The following is a 21,936-nucleotide window of genomic DNA, read 5'->3' as shown; positions in this document are numbered from 1 at the left end:
CTACAGGCTGTTTCAGTCCATTTCTGGGCCATTTCAGCCCTCTGTGAGTGCACGGTGGCCATTTTTTAGGCTGCCGTGCATGCACTCAGGTAATTTGCATGGCCGGGTTGGGATCTGGCCACACAAATGACCCTTGTGCATGAGTGGTGGCCTAAAAATGGCCTCCATGCACTCACAGAGGGCCAAAGGCCCATAGGAGACTGGGGGAGGCTGTCAGGGGAGGGGAAGCCACCTAGGCCCCCACCATGGCTGCAGCAGCACTGTGAGGCTGCCGAACCTGGCAGTGGCAGTGAGTCTTACTTAAAACAACCCCAATTCTAACGTGTCTGGCTCCCCCAAACTGGGCCCGAACAGGTTCAGATTCAAACCAAACCAGGCCCCAAGTCCAGCGGTGCCCCAAACGAACATGCCCGGTCTGATTCCAGTCCAGTTCAGACTCTGAAGCTGGTTTTGTCCACATTAGAATGTATATACATTATCCATACAAGCCTCTAGCATTTGGTATTGCAATCCAAAGTAAGCATGTACTAGAGGCTTGTATGGGTAATTTATATACATTCTAATTGCCACAACAAAAGCTTCATTCCCATGAGACAAAAGCTGGTCTCAAGGGAAGAAAATGCAAAGACTATTCTACTGTATACATTTGAATTTAAAGAGCTGTGTGGATTTCTGACAACTTTATACTTCAGTGCATGATTGATGTCTTAATATAGGAAGCCCCAGGAAAACTTGCACCTTCTGTACAGCACCAGCTTTGGAAGCTGAAAAATAACTGAGGGAAGTAGGGATAATGAAACACTGTCAAGCTCCAATTTATGTACAACAGAGTAAAGAATTATGCTGTTCAATTTCTTTGAACTCTGGTTTTGCTCATTTCATCTTATCATTACTACAGTTTCGTATTGCTTTTGCTAGAAAGAAGTATGGTTAATTTCCCAAGAAAGATACAGGCTCTACCTCCTTGTGGCAAAGGTCTTGGAGTCTACATACTAGGTCACAGGGTATGGTCTGAGGGCACATCGCCATCTTGCTGGACGGAGCTAAGTAGGTCTAAGCCTGACCACTGTCTTGATGGGAGACCTAAGAAGGAGAAGTGTGATTTACACCAATGCCCACTGTGTCCACCACCCAAACTATGTCCCTGAGGGTTCCATGACCCTCAGGGACACATTTCAGTTGGTCAGAGGGCTGCAAAGAGGAAGGAGACTGGCAAAAATCACCCCTCCTTCTTTGCACGTGTGGAACATATATGGAATGACTCTTGGGTCTCAATATGAGCTAAATATGAACTTCTGCTAATAGGAAAACCTCTGAAAACCCCCTCTTTGTGAAGACTGAAGATTATCTGCCCAATGATTTATGTCTACTCTAATTTTCTGCTCTATCTACAGTAGTAGTAGTACTCAGGAGGCTTGCTGAATAACAATTGCAAAGCTCTTTGAAAATATTTCACTTTCTATTGATGGACTCCCATATGGGGAGCAATTATAAGGGCTGCCCTGTCTTTAAAGTATTAGATCAAGTCAAGTACCCTTTAAGCAAAGATGTTGAGTTTTATAAAAAAGCTTGCTAATTATAAGTCCTCTCCTCACTTTCTCTGACAGTGATTCCCAGGAGGCAGATCACTAGGGAATAACCTTTCAGCAGCTCATCCTTATTCTGCCAGTAAAGCAATGGATAAGAACGGTCAAAAATCAAACCATGCTTGAGAGGTTTTCCAAAAATGTGGTTGATGGGGCCATTATTATTTCCACTTCAAGCTGTACTGTTCATGCTTGTATGTAGGCCACAACTAGGGGAAGCCCGTGCAATCCAGACCCTACATACACACAGAATTTCTATTGTCCGTTGTGGCAAACTGCGCTCAGTGAGCACATAAAGCTTTTTCTCCTCCTGTAACAGGTCACTGGAAATATCGCATCAAATGTGTTGTTCTATTTTATTGGGGAACCTCTTATGTTTCTAATGGAAATTCTGTGTGGGTATGTGAGGGAAGCATTTATTTGCTCTTTCTCAGAACCTGAGAAATGTTCTCATATGGCTGTTTGGAAGGAGCATTGGGCAGGTCAGGTTTGGAAAAACAGGCCCTAACCCCTGCTCCACTCCACCCGTGGCAGTGACTTCAGTGGTGGATACCAGAGATGAAGTAGTAGATAACTGATAGAGATTAAGTGTGGGGAAAGGTCTGCCGTTCGCCATCCATCCCTTCTCTCTTGTCCACCGAGCTTGATGAATGTTTAGCTTGTTCATAAAAAATAGCCAATAGCAGTAATTTTATTTTGGCAGGGCATGTACCCTAAAAGTTAGCATCATTATCCATTAAAAGCAGTGAGAATGTTGTCATTGACTTCAGTTAACACTATTGTAGCACTTGCAGATAGGTTTTGTTTTTAATACAAGCAACTAGTACAGGATGATTATAGACCAGCCTTTTTAAAATATGGGTTTGAACAATGGCCCAGTTTGTACAATAGCCAGCCAGCACATCTGCCCACATCAAAGGCCTCCAGACATCATAAAAACACCAACAACGGGCCCAAGGCCCAGGTCCATCATCCTGTTTCCCACAGTGGCCCACCAGGTAACCCTGGAAGCCCACAGGGAGAGCTGAGACATAATGTTTAAATAGGATGCATGCTGTTAAAACACTAGGCCAGAGCAGCATGACTAATCTTACAGGTAAAGTCCAGGAATCAGCTGCATTTGGAACTTACATGAGCACACCCTATTGGTATGCGACACCCAAGTGTGGACATTCTGTGGCCTCAAAGGCAAGACAGTCATGCCAAGCAGGCAGTGATGGAAAGTGCACTCTCACTCCACAGAATCATCACATTTAGAGGTAGAAGGAGCCGTGGAGGTTTTCTAGTCCAGCTTCTTGCTCAGTGCAGGAAACTGCAACACCTCCCTAACAGATGGCTGTCCTGCCTCTGCTGGAAAAACTCTTGAGAAAGTGATTCCATCACTGCCTGAGGCAAACTATTCTACTTCCAAACAGTTCTTACCGTTAGGAAATTCCTCCTAATGTCTATTTGCAATGTGGTATAAGATAAAACTCCCACCAAATAATACAGTTGCAAGTTTTTAATCACTTTGCTGGTGAAATGCAAAGAAAAGATGCATTGTAAAATAATTTGACTCTTAATGTTCTGAACTGTGGGGCAGAAAGTCGGAGGAAGGGACCATAACAAAATCCTAATTTACCATGGAGCAAATGAATATAGGCCCAAACTAGCAGGCATGGCTTTTGTGAAAGGCACATTCATTTCTATTGAAATTAATCAGGAGACATGATTGATAGATTTGCATTCTTGAATGTAAGGAAATTTGGGATAAATGAATGAAGGCATTGCTTGATTCCCATCCTTACCCTCCTTTACTCCCAAGAATTGGATTAACTATTTAGTTTACTTTGAATTACTACCAATGCCATTATGCCAGCTTTGAAACATTTATAGGGAAATATTTAAAAATTTTTTAAATTTATTTAAATTTTTCAAGTGCTTGGGAGAGGGACCATAGTTTTCACTTACGCCTACTTTCATAAATAGCTCGTGATTTCTCATATAGCTCATATGGGTCAGGTTTTCTTGGGTCAAAGGCCTCTGTTGAATCAGGAAAAGAGCTCCTGTGAAGGGTGGGTGGGAAGGGAATATTCTGTGGTATAGCTGGAGCAGATAAACTTGTCTGAGGACTGCCTTGATTCTCCCATCGTTCCATCATCTATAATAAAAAATGGAAAAACAAGAAAAGATTTAGACAGAAAGCTTTCAAAGCAGGGTCTATGTCATGCTTTTATAGTTGTTCTCTGCCTAGATATTTTAGGCATTTTATAAATAATAAAGATGATTAATACGTGCAACATATTTTAGCTAAGAGTCGACACAGCTAAGAGATGACACCGACTTGATGGCACTTAATCAATCAACAGCGAACAGGGATAGCAAACAGGATGTAGGAGTTTTGCAGGAGTTTAGCGGGAAGTGTGCGGGGGAGCCTGGAACAAGCCCCTGCGATCACAAGGATCACAAGGAGCCTGGTGCAGAAGAGAATGTAAGTATATATCCCTCCCTCGTTTCCCTCATATTCTTGGGAAAGGCTGTTTGGACAGTTAAATAATTGACCATTACAGCTGAGACCTATCCTAATAAACTATCTAATAAACGGACAATAAGCTCCCTAAATACTGTAAAGAGCCAACAAAAACAGTATGAAGATAGACGGTCAGCAGGGGAAGGGGCACTTCCCAGTGTATTGCACAGAGTGCCACATGTATGACTACTTGCCCCATGGACAGAAGTCATGGGTGTGTGCTCGGTGCAAGGAGCTCCTGGCTCTCAGGGAACAAATCCGTTCCCTTGAGACCAAGGTGGCGGATCTGGAGAAGCTCAGAGAGACAGAGAGGCATGTGGATGAGACCTTCAGGGATGTGATAGAGGCATCCCACTCCAGGGCTGGTAGCTCCTCTGCTGTCAGGGAGAATAAAGGTCTTGGGCAAGGAGGACATCGGTCTGAGGAAGAGGGAAATGCTCCTTTAGAAGGGACCCCTTCCGTGGATGATGAGCCCATATCTTCTCGCACAGGGGATACTCCTCTGGGGGGTGGGGGCCTCCTTGTAGTTGGTGATTCGATCATTAGAGGGATAGAGAGATGGGTTTGTGGCCCACGTGTTGACCACACGATGACTTGCCTGCCTGGTGCGAAGGCTGCGGACATTACGCAGCGTCTAGACAGGCTCCTAGGCAGTGCTGGGGAGGAGACAGCTGTCGTGGTGCACGTCAGCACCAACGATGTAGGGAAATGCAGTTGGGAGGTCCTGGAAGCCAAATTTAGGTTGATAGGTAGCATTTTGAAGTCCAGGACCCCCAAGGTAGCATTCTCAGAAATGCTACCTGTTCCATGCGCAGAGCTGAGGGGTTTCAATGCGTGGATGAGACGTTGGTGCCGGGAGGAGGGGTTTAGATTTGTTAGGCACTGGGACACATTTTGGGGCAAGCAAGGCCTGTACAAAAGGGACGGGCTGCACTTGAACCAGGATGGAACCAGACTGCTGGTGCTTAAAATCAAACAGGTTGCAGAGCAGCTTTTAAAATGACACCTGGGGAACAGCCGATGGGAGCTGGGCAGTATCCAGTTTGGCAAAAGTCATCCTTTAAAGTGTGAGGCTACAAAGAATTCAGATAAAACAGAAGGGGACAGAGCAGAACCGCATAAAGAGCAGACAGGAGCCTGTGCCAGCAGGTCAAAGAGTCAAAAGAAAAGCATACATCAGGGGAGAGATTCAGTATATAGGTGCTTGTATGCCAATGCCAGAAGCCTCCGAGCCAAGATGGGGTGAGCTGGAGTGCTTGGTTGCTAACGCAGAAATAGATTTAGTGGGCATAACAGAAACATGGTGGAACAGTGAGAACCAGTGGGACACTGTTATCCCTGGATATAAACTCTATAGAAAGGACAGGGAGGGGCGCCTTGAAGGAGGGGTAGCACTGTATGTTAAAGAAGGGATAGAATCTAACAAGCTAGAAAACCTAGGTGGACTGGAGTCCTCCACAGAAACCCTGTGGGTGACTATACAAGGCCGGAAAGGTAACATGCTACTGGGGACGTGCTATCGCCCTTCGGATCATAATGCCGACAGTGACTGGGAGTTGCAGGAGGAAATCAGGGAGGCGTCAAGGAGAGGCAGGGCTATAATTATGGGTGATTTCAATTACCCACACATAGACTGGGTAAATTCACATTCAAGTCAGGACAAAGAGGTCAAATTTCTAGATACGCTAAATGACTGTGCCCTAGAACAGTTGGTCATGGAACCAACCAGAGAGAAGGCGACCTTGGATCTAATTCTGAGTGACACCCAGGACCTGGTGCATGACGTCAGTGTCATCGACCCTTTAGGGAACAGTGACCACAGTGCCATCAAATTCAGCATACATGCAGGGAGAGAATCACCAAGGATGTCTAACACAGACATTTTGAATTTCAGAAGAGGAAACTTCTCCAAAATGAGGAGTATGGTGAAACGAAAGCTGAGGGGGGAAATCAGGAGAGTCACTTCGCTCCAGAGTGAATGGAGTTTACTCAAAACCACAATACTAGAAGCCCAGTCAGATTGTATACCCAAAAGGAGGAAAGGTATCTCTAAGTCCAAGAGGATGCCAGGATGGCTAACGGGTACCGTCAAGGAAGCCATAAAAGGGAAGAAGACTTCCTTCCGAAATTGGAAGGCCTGTCCAAACAAAGAGAACAGAAAGGAACACAAACTCTTGCAAAAGAAATGCAAGGTGACAATAAGGGAGGCAAAAAGAGAGTTTGAGGAACATTTAGCCTAAAGTATCAAGGGGAATAACAAAAACTTCTTTAAGTACATCAGAATCAGGAAACCTGCCAGGGACGCAGTTGGACCATTAGACAATGAGGGAGTGAAAGGGATTATGTTTCTTTTTAGAATGTGAGCAATAGCAATAGCACTTACATTTATATACCGCTTTTTAGCCGGAGCTCTCTAAGCGGTTTACAATGATTTAGCATATTGCCCCCAACATTCTGGGTACTCACCTCCGAGGTATGGAAGGCTGAGTCAACCTTGAGCCCCTGGTCAGGATCGAACTTGTAACCTTCTGGTTACAGGGCGGCAGTTTTACCACTGCACCACCAGGGGCGAATGTGAGCCCTTTGGGGACAGGGAGCCATCTTATTTATTTGTTATCTCTCTTTGTAAACTGCCCTGAGCCATTTTTGGAAGGGCAGTATAGAAATTGAATTATTATTATTATTATTATTATTATTATTATTATTATTATTATTAAGGAGGATATGAAGGAGGTTGCAGAGAAGCTGAATGAGTTCTTTGCATCTGTCTTCACGGCAGAGGATACTGAGCATATACCTGTTCCTGAATCAGGCTTTTTAGGGATGGAGGCTAGAGAGCTGAGTCAGATAGAAGTGACAAGGGATGATGTTCTAAACTGGAAAAACTGAAAGCTAACAAATCACCAGGGCCGGATGGCATCCATCCAAGAGTCCTCAAAGAACTCAAATGTGAAATTGCCAACCTCCTTGCTAAAATATTTAACTTATCCCTGAAACTGGGCTCTGTACCAGAGGACTGGAGAGTAGCAAATGTAACACCGATTTTCAAGAAGGGATCCAGGGGCGATCTGGGAAATTACAGGCCGGTTAGCGTAACGTCCGTTCCAGGCAAATTGATGGAAAGCATCCTCAAGGATAAAATTGTAAAGCACCTAGAAGAACAGGCCCTGCTGGGAGTGAGCCAGCATGGCTTCCGCAAAGGTAAATCTTGAATCACCAACCTTTTGGACTTCTTTGAGAGTGTCAACAAGTGTGTGGATCAAGGTGATCCAGTTGACATAGTATACCTGGACTTCCAAAAAGCTTTTGACAAAGTTCCTCATCAAATACTCTTGAGGAAACTTAGCGGTCATGGGATAAGGGGACAAGTACATGTGTGGATTGCTAACTGGTTGAAAGACAGGAAACAGAGGGTAGGTATAAATGGAGAGTTTTCACAATGGAGGGAAGTAAGAAGTGGGGTCCCCCAGGGATCTGTACTGGGACCGGTGCTTTTTAATTTATTCATAAATGATCTAGAAGCAGGGGTAAGCAGCGATGTGGCCAAATTTGCAGATGATACCAAACTCTTCCGGGTAGTGAAATCCCAAACGGATTGTAAGCAGCTCCAAAAGGATCTCCCCAAACTGGGGGAGTGGGCGACAAAATAGCAAATGCAGTTCAGTGTTAGCAAGTGTAAAGTGATGCACATTGGGACGAAAAACTCCAACTTCAAGTATATGCTGATGGGATCTGAGCTGTCAGTGACGGGCCAGGAGAGGGATCTTGGGGTTGTGGTGGACAGCTCGTTGAAAGTGTCGACTCAATGTGCAGCAGCTGTGAAAAAGGCCAATTCCATGCTGGGGATCATTAGAAAGGAGATTGAAAATAAAACAGCTAACATTATAATGCCCTTATACAAAACTAAGGTGCGACCACACTTGGAGTACTGCATACAATTCTGGTCACCACATCTTAAAAAGGACATTGTTGAACTGGAGAAGGTACAGAAGAGGGCAACCAAGATGATCGGGGCCTAGAACACCTTTCTTATAAGGCAAGACTACAACACCTGGGGCTTTTTATTTTAGAAAAAAGACGACTGCGGGGAGACGTGATAGAGGTCTATAAAATCATGCATGGTGTGGAGAAAGTGGAGAGAGAGAAATTCTTTTCCCTCTCACACAACCCTAGAACCAGGGGTCACTCCATGAAATTGATTGCCAGGAGGTCTAGGACCAACAAACGGAAGTACTTTTTCACACAACGCGTGATCCACTTGTGGAACTCTCTGCCACAGGATGTGGTGACAGCCAACAACCTGGATGGCTTTAAGAGGGGTTTGGATGACTTCATGGAGGAGAGGTCTATCAATGGCTACTAGTTGGAGGGCTGTGGGCCACCTCCAGCCTCAAAGGCAGGATGCCTCTGAGTACCAGTTGCAGGGGAGTAATGGCAGGTGAGAGGGCACACCCTCAACTCCTGTCTGTGGCTTCCAGCAGCATCTGGTGGGCCACTGTGTGAAACAGGATGCTGGACTAGATGGGCCTTGAGCCTGATCCAGCAGGGCTGTTCTTATGTTCTTAATCAATCAATCAGGATATTTTGGTAGACTCTACCAGAACCACTACAACTCCCTAAATAAGTGCTTATCCATAGATGTGCAGGAAGCAGCAGTGAAGATGTCACTGTGACATACTTTGGAAGAACAAGAGGAATCAGATTTGGAAACATTTCCATGCAACAAAAATAGAAAAGCTTCAGGTTACTGGAAGTTCATTGTAATGTAGGTAACAAAGAATGTCTCCCCAATTTTGATACATCTCTGAGGTGAAAAAATTGGGAAACTTCATAAAATAAAAGCCAGCACTCTAGCTGCATATAATTTCTTTTCAGTTTTGTCCCACATTGTCCTAGTAATCAGTCTTGTATATTTCCTACTTCTAGAATAGTTTGGGTATTAGTGCATGAACAGTTCATGAACAGCTCATGCAGACGCAGGCAGGGCAAGGAGCAGTTCCCTTAAGAAGCAGGGAAGCAGGTCCTTCCCTGCTCCGCTGCTGCCCCACCACTTTTCTGGGGGCAGGCCTTTGCTAATGTGAGCGCCGTGCCTGGAAAAGTGGCGGGGAAGCCGTGGAGTAGATAAGGACCTGCTTCCCTGCTTCTTAAGGGAACCACTACCTGCCCCACTGAACTGGTTTGGCTGCAGGCACCTCAGCCAGTTCAGGGCTTCCCAAAGGATGCGCCGAACTGGCTTGAGCCCATCGCTAGTATTAATTAATTTTTAAAAATGAATTTGCACACCACAGCGTTGCCTTAATACACTAATGCAGTATGCTAAAGGGGCAATGGGAATGTGACCGGATTTTAACACAAGACTATATATTAGCCATGTTTATCTCCTATAAAAAGAAATAGCCAGCTGTTTAGGGTGCATAGGTGCAAATTTGCACAAATAAATAAACACAGTGAGGTATTGTAAGGTGTAAGGACAATTGTGCCACTTTTTTTGGGGGGGGTGATTTTCTGGAGCAGACAACATGAAAAATGGTCTGGACTCTCTTAGATGCTCATTTTAATATGTGCACAAAATGCAACCTCCTTTGCCATAGGAACATAGGAAGTTGCCCTATACCGAGTCAGACCATTGGTCTATCTAGCTCAGTATTGTCTTCACAGACTGGCAGCGGCTTCTCTAAGGTTGCAGACAGGAATCTCTCTCAATCCTATCTTGGAGATGCTAGGGAGGGAACCCGGAACCTTCTGCTCTCCCCAGAACGGCTCCATCCCCTAAGGGGGATATCTTACAGTGCTCACACTTCTAATCTCCCATTCATATGTAACCATTCATATGTCTTTATACAGCTGAAAGAAAATGCAGCTAAACTCAAATCTGAGAACAAATCAGAAACATAACCAGAATTAGCCACTGTTAACCTGATGCTTGGATGATCACAGCTAAGATCAAAGGCTTTCAGGGTCAAAAGGGAACTCTTAACAGCCCTGGATAATCCTGCATTTTTTTTAACAGGAAACAAAAAAACCAGGCACTAGCTTCATACTTTCACATTTTTCTTCAGTTAATCTGCAAACTATCCCCTACTGGCTATGATCTTATGTTCTTGTGCAGCACAGTCCTATGCCTCCTGATTTGGAAGGAAGTCATAAGAACATAAAAACAACCCTCCTGGATCAGGCCCAAGGCCCATCTAGTCCAGCATCCTGTTTCACACAGTGGCCCACAAGGTGCCACTGGAAGCCTACAGGCAGGAGTTGAGGGCATGCCCTCTCTCCTGCTGTTACTCCCCTGCAACTGGTATTCAGAGGCATCCTGCCTCTGAGGCTGGAGGTGGCTTATAGCCCTCTGACTAGTAGCCATTGATAGACCTCTCCCCCATGCAGTTATCCAAATCTACAGTTGCCATCTTCTGGCTTCCAAATCTAAGTGCCTAATTAATTTGCATATTGTGTGAATTGGTTTGAAAATGATTTTTGAGCAGAATAGTGACTGCACGTTGTGCTCCATAATTCCACTTCTACAAAGGAAGCAAAGAAGCCTAGCTTTTCTTTTTTTTTAAATGAGCTAATCTGAATGGGCTAAACAATCGGGATGGGCTAAACAATCTGAGTGAGCTACTCTATTCAAACCCTTCTTAAAGCCATCCAGGTTGTTGGCTGTCAACACATCTTGCTTAGCTAAGGGGACAAGTCATGCTTGCTACCACAAGAACAGCTCTCTTCCCAATAGGTGCTCACAAGAGTAACTTCGAAATATACATGCCTTGGGGCCCTCCTCTGGCACCCACCCAAATGCTATCAGTAGATCACAACAGCAATAGTATGGAGTCCTCATCTTTGTGGGGCACCAGGACAGTCTGCCCCCTTTGCTATCACCACCCCACCAAATGTTTGCTTTCCATTTGTGTGTTTTGAGCACAAGAAAGGATAGAAGTCTGTTCGTGGCTGCAAAAAGCTGCTTGTCTACTAAATTAATTCCTTCTGGAATCCTTAAAAATGCTCAGATTGTGCAAGTTATTTAATACCAGGGCATGACCAAGGGAAGAAGTATTTTTCTTTTTATTATTTTTAAAGGGCTTCATGGGAATTCCTATGTATATGTGGATGAGCAGCCATCCCCCCACTTCTTTAAAAAAAGATGTTTAGAAAAAATGTAATTTAAAAACAGTTCTAAAACTGTTCTAGGGATGAGAGAGGCATGGCTCATCATGGGTACTATAGGTGTTCATAAGAGTAACTTCAAGATATGCATGTCTATTGAAAGACTGCTAGTCTGATTAAGATACTGGCTTGAAGCTGTAAGTAAATCTCTAAATTTAGTCAGAGACCATGGCAGGGCATACACACATAATGGGTTTACCACAGTAAATGATACCTCTACAGCTGCTTCCAACCAAGAAACACTTTAGATAGTACAAACTGGAGAATGAGAAGTTGACAGAAGATACTTGTGCAACCGTCCTCACTACTGTGGAAATGTTCAGAGAGAAATCTTTGAGTCTTACATGGGGCACTAGAAGTAACTCCCTACTTCTTCGTAAATGTTGGATCTAAGGGTGGACTTACAGAATTAAGAGTGGAGACATAAAACTATCTTGGACATGGCAACTGGACCATGTACCGAAGTGCTTATGTGACCGCCAATTGCACATACAGAACTATGCAAATCGATGTTCTGCATGTCACTGGATGGTTTGAAAACGCTTGTCTTGGCATGTAATAGCACCAGTGGCAGTTCAAGTCATTTCCCCACTTGAGCTATGAACAGTGTGGAGTGCTTCCCCCCCTGACCCCACCCTTCTGGACCAGAATTTCCTGGTGTCCCCCTTCTTTTCAGCTCTTTATTTCCCTCTCACTGCCCCCTTTTCTGATTGTTTCCCCTCTTGTTTTCTTCCCTGCTCCCTGGGATGGAGCCCACAGATACAGCCCCTCTTCTTTTCTTTCCTCCCTCACTGGTCTCCTACTCCAGGGGTGTGCTGTGCCTGTCTGTCCAGTTATCAGCACTGCTCTTACTGTAGCAGTGTGCATGCAGCCGGTTTGCCTGTTTGGGTCTGTCTGTCATTATTGTTGACTTGCTTGCCTGTTCCTCTGTTACTGGCTGTCACTTGTCTCCCTAGCACCTTACATTGCTTTGCATTCAAGCATCTCACAAGAGCTCCAAGGAAAGAATCATTTCATCAGAGTGCCTATGTGATGTCTGAATTGAGAGGGTGAAGTAGAGAAGTGCAATACCGGTGAGATAAGTGGTTGATAGACTCTCTGGATGCGAACTGCTACAGAAAGAGCAACAGTGATGGGTGTGTGGGCAAGCAGAGCATGCCTCAGGGGGAGGAGCATGGTGAGGGAGGAGAGAAGAGCAGCATAATCTGTGGGAAAGGGGAGGGAAGGAAACAAAAAGTGGTAAGGTGGGAAAACGGACAGTGAGGGGAAAAGAAGAATTTGAACAAAGGGGTGGTGGCACTTAACCTGCAGCAGGCAGAGGAAGGACAGGTTGCTTGCCCTTGCTGCCTGAGGCTATAATTTCATTTTGTTTCATGATAAAGGCAATCCTGAATAATACCATGAGCAGCAGTTAAGCATGCTGAAGGTGCTTATAAAACTTAAAACTTATAAAACAACCTGGATTTCTGGATTTTTCTTAGTTCCAGTAAAAGCCCTCAATGACATTGTGCTGCTAACCTGTTTTTATTCTGCCTCAATTGTGCAAAATAATAGGTTCAGTGCATACAAAGATAGCTATTTCCTGAACAGATTGTAGCCTTCATTTTTTCCTTATCTACATATTTGTTTGAAAGGAATTCTAATGTGGAAGAAATGATTATTCGCTGAGGACATGGAATACTATTTGAAATATTACTATGGACAAATTGCTTTTAAGTAGGGAAGATATGGAGAAACCTGAGAAAATTCTATGAAATTTCTCCATAAGTGGAAATCTGAAATTGTGGGGAGGGGGGCACTTTTAATTTCTCCTTTGGAAAAAACCTTGAAATTCAGAGAAAGTTTCAGCTTCTCTGTATGAACCCCAAAAACCTTGAAAATCAGAGATAATTTAAACTTGGAGAAATTTCTTCAAAGGACTTTGAACGATCTTTTTCCTCCCAGAGGGAAATAAATGTTTTTGCCTTCTTTCCAGAATGTCTAACTTCACAGGTCAGCAAAGACAGTCATAGAATCTATCCTTTTGTGGACAGAAAGAGGCAAGCAAGGAACACAGCAAAATACACTAGCAGTTTATGATCACAAGAATATCAATTTGGAGATCCCTGGAACATTAAACTCAGTTCTGCCTTCAGTAATAATTAAAACAACAACACAACCAGCACACTAATGCACATCATCAGCAGTCTGAAACAAAAATGCATTTAGGGCTTCTCAAATATAAATAACTTATTTCAAATCAAATCTAATAATATCAATCTTTATTACGGACTTTGACCAGCATAAGGTCAATGGAACATCTTAAAGATGACATGAAAATGGCATTAAAAGGCATACAAATGGTGATTAACAGCTTAAAATCCCAAAATTTCTAAATTCTAAAATCTTAAAATCTCTAAGGGTTAAAATCTCAAAGTTTAAAAATCTTAAAAATTGAATATCTTAAAATAGAACTTACTTTACTCATTTAATTTGGAAAATTTAGCCTGACTAAAGGTAGATTAGCTTTGACTACTGAGAATTCTGTAGATGCCCTCTGGCTAGTTGATGCCTGAAAAATTATTGGATGTGTTGCCTTATCCCCCTGAAAGAAAAGGAACCCAGCTGGCAAACGGGCTTTTATCTCTCCTTGCCCTGCTCAGTTAACTTTCAATATAAGAAGTTAAGGGAAATCAACAGAGTGAGATAACGAAAGATTAAAAAAAAACTTTAATAGTCCAGCAATGGCTCCTTCTCTTTCTCAGTGTAACATCAAGGCAAATGCCTCCAAGCATTTCTTGATTGACCTGACAGCACCATCAGAATTCTCAACAGCTAAAAGCCTGTTTTTAAATGGAATGCTGGAACAGCAGTGCACTTCCTATCTGTGCCATTCATTTGAGGGCAACTTCTACCCAGGTTCATTTGAAAAACGAATGCATGTACAGTTGTTCACACAAAAACATGTACATGTGTACAGACATCTGAACACAGGTACATGATATATGAATAGGGCTAAAGACTACTTGTCATGTGGTAAATCCAACATCTAGCCAGGCTCTTGTAGAGAATATAAGAGTTTAATTTGCAAATGGCAACCTAAGTATAAATTACAATTGATCTAATAGTATGCTATATTAATAGAAAGGCACATAACTATATCTGGCAAGCAGAGAGCTAAGCATTTAAGTTCCCTCATTCTCTTAAGGAAGTAAAGACAGTAAAGATCAAATGCATGCCTAGGTATTCCTGGACCTCACTGGTAGGGATGTGCAAACCGGCTCGATGTTGAATGGGTTTGACGTCGAGCCGGTTCAGTTTAACAGCTTGGTGTCGAACCAAACCACTCCCCTTTTAAAAAAAAGTTTTTTAATTTTTTAAAAAACTGCATCCCCTTGGGGAAGGTCCTCGAGGCGGTGTGTGTCCGTGGAGGTTTCCCCTCCCCCACAGGCCTCCGTTATCACCCCCTCCGGCCAGTTTGGCCGGTTCTTCGGCCTATTTGTGTCTTTGTAGTTCAGCATGGTGGCCATTTTGGATGCCGCCACGCATGCGCAGATGGCCTTTACAAGGCCCTGATCATGCCAGGCCTCGCAGAAGCCATTTGTGCATGTGTGGCAGCGTCCAAAATGGCTGACATGCTGAACTACGAAGGCCCAAACCAGCCGAAGAACCGGCCGAATGGAGGCCTGCGGGGGAGGGGGAACCACGGACACCCACCTGCCACCTTGAGGACATTTCCCATGGGATACGTTAATTTTTTAATTTTTTTTTAAAAAAAATTAACGAAACCCCCCAGACCGAATCGAACATGGGGGTGGGTTCGAGGGGTCTGGTCAGGTTCAAGTCCGGTCCAGACTCGAACCAAACCGGGCTAGCCAGTTCCATGCACATCCTTACTCACTGGCTATAGTTATCCCACCTGTCTCCCTCACTGTGTTCAAATTTACTTCTGGTAAGCATGCATTAGGCAGCAATTCTATACGCGTTGCCTTGAAATGAAAATGAGATACAGTCCTTGGAAAGGCAAGATGTATTGTTCTATATTAAGCATGTATATTCAGAGACCATTAAGTTCCTATTAGTAATGCTTAGGATGGAAGCCTTAGGTCAAAATATACTTACATTAAACACATATTTGGGCCCTGCAATATGGTTTTAAAAAGCAAACAATGAGGTTGGGGTTGGAGTAGAATCAGAATTGTATGGGGAGAAGGTATTTAACCCTTTTTCCAAGCACTGCAGTCCCAATAACTGTGTCTGCTCCTCAAATCTGCTACTGATGGGAACAGAGACTTCCCTCATGGCTGACAGCATTTTCAGGAAGAAAATTTTCATTGTAACTGAAGTGCCAAGGGAAATGGTTAAATACCTTCTTTCTGTGCACCACAGTCCAGATTCTGTTCACCTCCCATACATCTCAGCAGCTATTTAAGATTTTGAAAAACCACACACACATTCCCAGTGCCAGACTATGCACTTAATGTAATGTGGAGTGTGGCCATCAGAAAGCAAAAAAGCATACATTGCATGATGCAGCCAAAATCTCATTTATAATCCATTGGTTTTAATATGGAAAATTTAAGCATGTAATTAATTATATTTCTCTGAAATCAATGGGGCATAAAAGTATTTAGCTTGACTGAATCATGCAGAGATATTCTAACATAAGTGATTCTCAAAGAAAACTTACAGGCTTTGGAGTCTTCCACGGTGAAAAGAATCCTGAAGGGCAAAAAAAGGGAAAAGAAATATCAGTGCATCAGTGTTTCATTTTATAGATAACATTTATTTTTTCCTTGTTAGTATACATATGTAATTTTTATTAATACTTATGAGAACTGCACACATACAATTAGGAATAATACACTTAGAAGCATATATTATTGCTGCTAAACAGAAGTACCATAGGTATTACAAAATGCATTTGCCTTTTATTTTTTTAGAAACAGCAGGGTCAGGCACAAATTGGTCATTTTATTTTTAAATTTCTGATAGTTCATCAAACAACAGTCAACAGAATTATGGCCATAAATATTTATTGGGCTCCAGGTAGTATATTTCAAGGTACTCCACAGAATAGCACTTAATATGGAGAACAAATAAGAATATTTGCAGTAATTAACTACAAACTGCAAATTTGCATTGAATGCAAATGTTTACATGCTGCAGCTAATTACTACAAATATTTGGCAATGTTTGGCAAAACTGGCTAGAGAGATCAAATGAGTATGTCATTTCTCTATAATGAGAGTCATGTAGTTAGTCTTTCTGCTAAAAATTGTACTTTTTAAAAATCATTGATCTAGTTCAGATTCTTAAAATTTCTCTTAATTTGTGTAAATATGACCTTTGTTTATTAGACACTGGAATGAGCAATACAATTATAGTGCAAATAATTAGAATCTTTTTCATAATTTAAAGTTTGTTATATATTTACATATATTCATTTTATATAAGGCATAAAGACAGACAGAAAGAGCTCCTTGCAAGTCACTTAAATAACAGAGCATCTGGAAAATATTGCTTCTATATAGTACTCAGTTTAGAAACCAGTTTTAGAAGATAATTACATGAAAGCAGTTTTTTAATGGGAATAGTGTCTAACCTTATGCATACTTATTTTATTTATTTACTTGTTTTTTCAGGTGCAAAAGCATTGGGCAAAACATTGCAACTGACAATTGTGGTCACTGAGTGAGTTTGCATAATTTGACCTGTCCTAAGTTTTCTTCTCAGGTTTAAATGTATTAGTAGAAAATTATAGCCCTGCTCAGACCTTTATTCAATGGAGAATGAATATGCATGGAACACTTTTCCTATACCCTGGATGACATTTTTCCTACATCCCAGACAGGATGTCCAATTCCTGGACTCTCCAAGCCAATCTGAGCATGTGATAATCTAATGAGTGCTCTCTTCAGGCACTCTTTGCTTGCACATCCATCTTATGCATATTCATTCTGGAATGAATACCTGAACCGGGTTTTTGTCTGGATGATCATTTTTCTTTCTAGTGTACTGAGTTGGGTCCTAAATACTGCAGGAAGACAGAAGCTTGTGCAAGAGAATTTCTCTGCCTCATAGTAGTTCCTGACCCACAAAAAGGTCTTTCCTGGGACTCTGAGGCATCCAGAAACAGGTTGGAATGGGTTTGGGAGAATTTCCCAAAAGCTGTCACATCTTTTATAAACTCTGCTTCACTCATGAAAATTGCTTGCTTATGGTTTTGTGGAATTCATAGAAACACAGAAATACAGCAAGCTGTCTTATACTGAGACAGACCATTGGTCCATAGCTTAGTATTGTCTACATTGACTGAAAGCAGCTTCTACTACGATGACGAAGATGACGATGATGAATATTTATATACCGCTCTTCAACCAAAGTTCCCAAAGTGGTTTACAAAGAAAAATAAATAATACATAAATAAAATGGTCCTGTGAGGTTTCAGGCAGGAGTCTTTCCCAGTCCTACCTGGAGATGGCAGGGATTGAACCTGGGACCTTCTGCATGCAAGCAGATCCTCTGTTGCTGAGCTATGGCCTCATTCCCTGCAGTTTCCTATGCCCCATCCCAACCAAAAGGTCCAGTGGTGGCACCAGGAAAAAAATTGAAGGGGGTACAGAAGGGGCAAACTGCATTTATCGGTGGCCAAGCTGCGACCCACGTATTAGATTTCTGAAAAAGGAAAGGGGGACATGTGCAGGTGGAAGCTGCCTGTGTGGGGACACTTACCCACCCATGCTCCTCTCTGGAGCCACCCCTGCAAAGGTCTTTTGACCCTTAGGAACAGCTTTTCAGGGGGTTGCTAAGCGGATGAGAGGGCACCATATGAAGTTTTCTTAAGCAACCTTCCTTTAGCATACTGGATTTAAGATACAATCCATGTTTCAACATAATCCAATTAATGAAACTAATGAAGATGTTTAATTCTTTGAAAAATAAGATGTAACTTTCAATAATTAATATTCATTAACATTAAGTAGCAGTCCAAGAGCAGTTAAAATAGTTGGAGAATTACCAATGATCTCACGAAAATTATTTATCAAAGAGTAGTAATTTTAACAGTACTTATGCTGTAAGAGCAAACTTTAAAAAAACAACAACCCACTGTCAAGTTCTTCTTAGGCCTTATTCATATGTTATCTGAGCAACCTGGCAACTGCTTCTCCATGGCCAGATCTCATTTAGTTGTCTGAATATTATGGGATTCCTTCCTATGCCATTTTCATTTAATTGTAAATGGCACAGAGACGCAAGTTTTAGGCGGTATATAAATACGTTAAATAAATAAATGTAAAGACAGCCAGTGCAGGCATGAACAGGAAGCATACAATTTGGCGATCCCTTATGGTTTGTCTTTAGACAATACCGTTGGGGCCTTACCATAGGACGGTACTATGAAGAAAGGTTACTTCAGTTTTCTAGTAACATATAATCAGGTCTTAACTGTCATCAGTATAAGATGCTGATATTTAAGTTACCTCTTTTGCACATCTCATCGAAACATGAATGTTAAACCAATATTTTTATCTCACAACATAAGAACATAAGAACAGCCCTGCTGGATGAGGACCAAGGCCTATCTAGTCCAGCATTATGTTTCACACAGTGGTCCACCAGATGCCTCTGGGAAGCCACAGGCAAGAGCTGAGGGTATGCCCTATCTCCTGAGGGCATGGCCTATCTCCTGCTGCAACTGTTATCAAGAGGCATCTTGCCTCTTAGGGTGGAGGTTGCCTATAGCCTTCAGACTCAGAGCCGGGTCTCACGATCAGTGAGACCCCGGTTTGTGAGAGTGAACGGGGAGAGCGGGCTAAGCCTGCTCTCCCTGCACACGAACTGGGTGGGAGCCCTGGGTGACTGGATCGGCCACCCACATGATTTCCGGCTCTGTGATGGAGCTGGCAGGGGCTGGGCCTCGCGACCCCTGGAGGAGATCCCTGAGCTGGGAGGCTGTTTTTCAGCTGGGGGGGGGATCTCCCGCTGGGGGGGTCTCCTGCCGAGGGGGGTCTACTTGTGAGTAGCCATGGCTACTTATGATAAAAAACCCAGTTTAAGGGAAGGGGTACTTAGGCAGGTTAACTGCCTGGGAGCCACCGGGCTCGCTTGCGAGCCCGGTGGCACACAGTCAGCTGAAATTGGGCTAGGCTCCCCTAGTCCAATTTCGGCTGACCGTCAGAATAGCCTCTCAAATTTTCATTTCCACTATGAGGATACTCAGATAAAATCCTTATAATATCAGGGGCACCTGGTATGTTTCACAGAGACTTGGATGATGGAAGCTGGTGGCCCAGTTTGGTCCCAGCTTCTCCCTCCAGTGTACTCCATTGAGAAGCAGGTGAGAGGACGTCAGCAGGGAGTTGAGTGGCTGTGGTCTATAAGAATAACATCTCCCATTCCAGGAGCCCCATCAAAGTGTCTGACAATATTGAATGCGTGTACTTATGTTTGGGGACCAGGTATAGCCTGGGACTTCTGTTGGTATATCATTACTCCACTGCTGAAAAGAGTTCCTAACTGAGTCTCCCAGGATTATGGTGGTGGTGACTTCAATGTTCAATTCAGGACCAATTTGTCTGGGGTGGCTCAGGAGTTCATAGTGGCCATGTCAACTATGGGCCTATCCCAAGTGATCTCCATACCGATGCATGTTGTTGGTCACACACTTGATCTGGTATTTTACTTTGATCAGTGTGGTGTTCTGTGGGTGGGGACTCCTGTGATTTTCCCATGGTCATGGATGGACCACCATCTGGTTAAGGTTGGACTCACCATCACATCCCACTTCCGCGGTGGTGAGGGCATATTAGGATGGTTCTCCCAAGAAGGTTATTGGATCCAATCAGATTCCAAAAAACCTTGGAAGGATTAATGTTGACTCTGCCAGTGATTCTGTTGATGCCCTGGTGGAGAATTGGAACAGCAAACTCACCAGGGCAGTAGACATGACCGCTCCTAAGCATCCTCTCCGACCCGCATCAAAAATGGCTCCTTGGTATACGGAAAAACTACTGGTGCTGAAGCAGCAAGGTAGACTGGAACGCAAGTGGAAAAAAGACTCGACTCGAATCCGACAGATTATAACATAGAGCACATTTGAAGATCTATGCTCAGGCAATACATGCAGCAAAGAAGTGATTCTTCTCTGCCCATACTGCATCCGAATATGCATGTCCAGCTGAATTGTTTAGGGTTGTGAGGGGGTTAGTACATGCCCCTCCTCTCTTGAATCAGAATTTGAACCATCAACCACACACGTGTTTTTAATGAATTCTTTGCGGATAAAATATCTCATATTCGGGCTGACTTTGAATCAGACCCCACAATTACTGCAGAATCTAATGTGGAGGTGTCCAGAAACTCCTCTTATGTGGTTATGCTGGATCAGTTTCAGTTTGTGACTTCTGATTATATGGACAAGCTGCTTGGGACAGAGTAGCCTACCACCTGTCCTCTTGACTCTTGTCCAACATGGCTTAAACTATATGGTTGTTGTAGAAAGCCTGGTAGTTATTATAAATGCTTCCCTGAGGTAGGGCATGCCTTCCTGTCTTAAGGCAATCATTAGACCTCTTCTGAAGAAGCATGCATTGGATCCCTCAGAGTTAAGCCAAACCTCCATGGTTGGGCAAGGTAATTGAGATGGTGGTGGCCTTCCACCTCCAGACAGTCTCGGAGGAAACTGATTATTCAAACCGGCTATTATTATTATTATTATTATTATTATTATTATTATTATTATTTCAATTTCTATACCACCCTTTATACCGATTTCTATATTGCTATGGAGTAGAGACTGTCTTGGTCGGCTTGATGGATTATCTCCAACAGAGGAATTCACAGAGGAAGTGTGTCCTTTTGGATCTCAGTTGGTCCTTTTGGATCTTGTGGCAGCTTTCGATATTATTGACCATAGTATCCTTCTGGACTGTCTAAGGGCGTTGGGCATTATTTGCAGTGGTTCTGCTCCTACTTCTGGCAGATTCCAGATTCTCTTGGAGACTGTTGTTCTTAAAAATGTGAACTTTTATATAGCGTCCCCCAGGGCTCTGTACTGTCTCCAGTGCTTTTTAACATGTACATGAAACCACTGGGAGAGATCAGTGGTCAATTCAGAGATTTGGTGTAGGATGTTATCAATATGCTGATGACATCCAAATCTATTTCTCCATGTCACCATCATCAGGAGAAGGAATAACCTCTCTAAATGCCTGCCTGGAGGCAGTATTGGGCTGGATGAGGGATAACAAACCGAGACTGCATCTAGATAAAATGGTGCAGGGTCAGAACTCAGGAGACAATTTTGATCTGCCAGTTCTGAATGGGGTCACACATCCCCAGAAGGAACAGGTAAGTAGTCTGGGAGTGCTTCTGGATCCAAGCCTCTCCCTGGTGTCTCAGGTTGAGGCAGTGGCCAGAAGTGCTTTCTATCAGCTTCAGCTGATACACCAGCTGCGTCCATTTTTGTTGTTGTTGTTGAGAAAAATGACCTCAGAACAGTAGTACATATGCTGGTAACTTCCAGACTTGACTACAGCAATGAGGACTATGTAGGGCTACCTTTTTACATATTCCGGAAACTGCAGTTGGTACAGAATGCGGCAGCCAGGTTGGTCTCCAGGTCATCTTGAAGAGACCATATTACTCCTATATTAAAAGAACTATATTAGCTACCAAAAAGCTTCTGTAAGAGACAAAGTA

General features: G+C 43.2%; 1 protein-coding gene across 23 annotated transcripts in view; it reads right to left on the bottom strand.

The window, feature by feature from the left end:
• Positions 1-21,936, bottom strand: part of MAGI2 (membrane associated guanylate kinase, WW and PDZ domain containing 2) — a 953,479-nt gene that overhangs the window by 115,345 nt on the left and 816,198 nt on the right. For 22 of the 23 annotated variants that reach the window (XM_053251292.1, XM_053251285.1, XM_053251284.1 and 19 more), the window contains 2 exons: positions 15,923-15,954; positions 3,537-3,726 (listed from right to left, as the gene is read on the bottom strand). In XM_053251292.1, coding sequence (XP_053107267.1) covers positions 3,537-3,726; positions 15,923-15,954 — 222 coding nt within the window. The remainder of the gene's footprint in view (positions 1-3,536; positions 3,727-15,922; positions 15,955-21,936) is intronic. The other variant, XM_053251270.1, reaches the window with a different exon arrangement.

The sequence above is a fragment of the Hemicordylus capensis genome, chromosome 5, assembly GCF_027244095.1.
Source record: "Hemicordylus capensis ecotype Gifberg chromosome 5, rHemCap1.1.pri, whole genome shotgun sequence".
In the NCBI taxonomy this organism is placed as follows: Eukaryota; Metazoa; Chordata; class Lepidosauria; order Squamata; family Cordylidae; genus Hemicordylus; species Hemicordylus capensis.
Note: the sequence above shows the minus strand (reverse complement) of the source record. Positions and strands in the feature narration are given on the sequence as shown.